A 3,980-nucleotide genomic window follows, 5' to 3' on the forward strand; every position below is an offset into this window, starting at 1 on the left:
TAAAGCGCAAGTCCCGAGTGCTCCATTTCAGCCTCCTTGAGCCAACCCGGAGGATAACCCAGCTGGCGCATCCGATAGATGAACGGAGGAAGACTCTTATTTGTGACACCAAGTGCATCTTGGAGTTCCCCACTAAGTTAAGAGAACAAAACAGAAAACAAGATGTCTTCCAGCACAATCCATAATTGTGTTTTGACAGATAGGATTTAAGAATATTTTGTTGAATTTTAAACTGTCGAGTTAAAATAACACAGTTTTAGTTCAAACTGTGCTACCTGTCAATCCCAGATGAAATAGTTTTAGAACAAAACCAGCTCTGATATTCAAGGTAACTTTTAACACTTTCATTTCTCTTATGCTTAAACATTTTCTGAGAATTAATTTCACACTGAGAAAGTGAAATTTCACACTTCAAAACTTGAGCTTACTCAAGTTGTTTTTTCCAATTTACGGTCTAACTGTAGCTACTGTGCAGCAAGGGTGGAACCCAGCACGAAACTGAATTTACCGGTGATTTCTTTGCAGACTGCTACAGGCATATTACAATTTTTTTTAAACATTCTGAATAGAGAAAAAGGGACACTTAGAGCTCAGAATTTTGCATGCACTTCTAGTTTATTAGGAACACAATCTATGTGCAGTTTGAGTAGCCAGAGTAACATTTATCTCCCTGTATTAGGGAAAGTGCCATGGGAACAGGGAAGACTCAGACTAGTAAGGAGTTTTCATTTGAAACCTACCTGTGTAATTTATCAAACAAAATTTTATTTAGCAAACAGATTCAAACATAATACACCATAGTTAAGAGTAGCAGATGGGCTTGATAGACCTCTGGGAAGTAACACCTGGCACTCCCAAGGCAGAAAAGGTATTCTGGAAGAGCAGTGCAAGAGCTAATGGAAGGAAACGAGATACCTAATTACTCCCGGCTTGTATTTTCCAAACCTCTCTTCTACTTCTTCTGCATGGTAACGCTGCTGAAAATTCTGATTGCTCGCTTCACCACAAGCTTCCAAAAACTCCTTTCTCTTCTCACTTATACGAGCTGCATTTCGTGGCTTAAAGATAATACAATTGGGAGTTTAGATATGGACAATTTAGAGTTTACACACTCCTTCACCCAACATAAAACCGGTACCCCCTGCCCTCAGCATGAGTAATCGTTTATCACATTGCCACGACAGAGCTACAGTTCTATCTAAAAAACCGTGAGTACTTGGACGGGATCTAGAGGAGCTCTAAAACAGGAGGAAGGACTTCGAACTGAAAAATGTCCCTCCGTAAACTAGACATTCACGTGATTATGCTACAAAATTAATTTACATTCCGATTTAGTAAGGCAGAATTTGTAAGTATGAACAGTATCATCTCATCAACAGAGCTGAATAACCACTTTTACATCCCGGCCCCACTGCACCTCATTATTGCCTTTTAATGGGGCCGTTACACAAAACACGTCTTGGAGAGCAGCAGTGTTTTGAATACTGATGTAGGCTTTACCTTTGGACAGTCTTTCATTTGATGGTCTTCAGAACCACAATTGAAACAATGCGGTTTTGGCCTGCTTAAAAAATGCACAAGAAATTAAGCTTGAAAATAATTTTGCAAAGTTAAATGCACTTAATGATTTTAAATACTGTTAGATTTTTAGTTTTAAACTTAGAAAGAAAAGCAATGTAAGCACTGCTTGTTGATTTCATATGCTGTCTTCTGCTTCTCTTAAACTGACTCTTTAATGTCAATCTTCCAAACAGAGTGACAGAACATCGTTTATTTCACAGTCCTAAGGACACAAAAATGGGAAAAACACAGGCACAATGCTGGAGGGGAGGGGTTGGAGTGGGGAAGGATATGTAACATGTGGAAAGAAAGGAGAACTAAAATTACAGTGGAAAAGTATTACTTCCAGACAGAAACTGAGCTTTTACATCCCATATAATCAAGAACTCTTCCTTTAAGAGGGAAAAGTCACAGAATCCCTCAGGCTGGAGCTCAGCAGATCTCTAATCCAGTCCCTTAATCAAAGCTGGGTCAGCTATGAGATCAGATGTGGCTGCTCAGGGCAGCTGGGTTTGAATATCTCACAGTACGGAGACTGCATAACCTCTCCAGGCAACCTGATCGAATAGTTCACTGTCCTAAAGGTGGAAAAACTTTTCTTTGTATCATGCTGCAGGTAAGAGTATTCACTGAAGAATTTCTGCTTAGACAAACATTCGCTTAGATAGTGCCAATGAACAAAACCAAAGCCTACACACTAAAGCTTACGCTATGTCCAGAGGAAGGAAAATGAAGATATTAAAACAATACTTGTAGAGTACAGGTAAGGAACCCCTCAATTTAATATGCCTGCAGTCCATTAATATATCTATTTCTCTTTTTATGGTTGTATTATCAGAGCTCTGATCCTTTTTACAACACTGAGAACCAGCTACCAGGAAAACCGAGCAGGAGAGCACGACTACTTATTTGGAAAGTTCCAGTCCGCAGTGTGAACAAGTTATCCACACCGTGAAATTGAGCACCGAAAACCAGGAGTGGAACTGCAGCTGGCTTCAAGTTTCATTTGCCCTGTAAATTCGTATCATGGCAACAAGCATTTTCAACATTAGAGGGGGGGAAAATCCCAACCTCTTACAGATTTTAGAGAAAGATTTCTGAACATTCGTTTTTACCAAGTTAGGATGGGAACTGGAAGTGGAGGAAAAAAGGCGACCCAAGAATGAGTGTTCAGGTAACCCCCCCACACTGCAGCCTCCTGAAGCCTCTCATAAAATATACTGGTGTGTTTTCTGCTTCATCTTTACACAGTATTCAGACAGAAACCTTTGGCAGTGATCCAAGTATTTAACACCATCCCATATCATGAGCACAACCCAAGTCTGCTTTCCATTCTGACACAGCATTTCTAATCAAACCAGTTTAACTCAGCATGCCCCTTTATCTTCAAAATCCCCACTACAAGCTTGCCTGGTCTTCACTGCATCAGAAATCAGTGGCTTTAGATGCTGCGAAGACCTCACAGGCTGTCAGTCGGAAATTCGATTCATTTTCCTTCTAACCACTCACAAAAGCTCTGTGATCGAGTGTAAGATCAGTCTGTTCTAGAAGTCTATAGAGTAAGTCAGACAGGAGCTGTTCTCCACAACAGTAAGAATGACGGTAGTACGCCAGTGCAAGGATAACAAAGCAGTCACTAAAACGCAAGCAACAGAAGAACCAAGTATAAACTTCATTGGACACATTGATTTTAGGCCCTTCCTAAAGAAAGTCAATAAACAAGAGAGACCTCTGACTGCAAAGCTCAGGACTGGCTTACTTAATTTCAACTCAATGCTGGAGGTTGTTCAAGGGTTCGGTATACTGGGGAATAATCACAGTGTACATCTGAACTTTTCAGCTCAAAACTTTATATTTAAGAGTAATACAAACCTTTTTGGTTTTACTTGTATTTCTTGTCCATCTAGGGAGAGAATCTGGCTGAAAACTTGCTGATATCTTTAGATTTCAATAAGGAACTGCTACTGGATGAAGCAAAATTTCAGTCTTGTTTAAAAAAGTCAGTGAAAACCTAACAGTGCTTTGAATAGAATACTGACTCTTGCAGATGACGTTACAGATGAGTCCTTGATACAAAGTCCATGGTATAAACAATAAAACTACATCTACTATAAACTATTTGCTAAGATTCTTCCTACCCAATTTCTGTCCAACAACCAATTTTGTTCTTTATCAGCACTTGGCTAAAACTACAACCCTCCTGTTTATAGGCAGAAGTTTCAAGCTAACTATTCTGATAAGCTTCGCAGCAATCTTAACTTATTTTGGTAGTGTTTCAAAACCGTAACTCACTTCTCAAGGAAGCAGAGACACTACTTGTGTTTGCTTTTGGCCTGCACTGCGTCAGCTGCTCTGCCCATTTTTCTAAAAACGTCTGAGAAGACAAGAGGGCCACAAGCGAAAGACTCTGAGGTTCAGCA

At 39.8% G+C, this 3,980-nt stretch overlaps 1 protein-coding gene across 1 annotated transcript in view; it reads right to left on the reverse strand.

The window, feature by feature from the left end:
- Window positions 1–3,980, reverse strand: part of ZCCHC8 (zinc finger, CCHC domain containing 8) — a 12,564-nt gene that overhangs the window by 4,599 nt on the left and 3,985 nt on the right. The window contains exons 6-9 of the mRNA XM_010145381.1: window positions 3,433–3,498; window positions 1,501–1,561; window positions 916–1,058; window positions 1–132 (exon numbers count right to left, since the gene is read on the reverse strand). Of these exons, the coding sequence (XP_010143683.1) occupies window positions 1–132; window positions 916–1,058; window positions 1,501–1,561; window positions 3,433–3,498 (402 nt within the window). The remainder of the gene's footprint in view (window positions 133–915; window positions 1,059–1,500; window positions 1,562–3,432; window positions 3,499–3,980) is intronic.

The sequence above is a fragment of the Buceros rhinoceros genome, unplaced genomic scaffold (genome assembly GCF_000710305.1).
Source record: "Buceros rhinoceros silvestris isolate BGI_N320 unplaced genomic scaffold, ASM71030v1 scaffold14141, whole genome shotgun sequence".
Taxonomy (NCBI): domain Eukaryota; kingdom Metazoa; phylum Chordata; class Aves; order Bucerotiformes; family Bucerotidae; genus Buceros; species Buceros rhinoceros.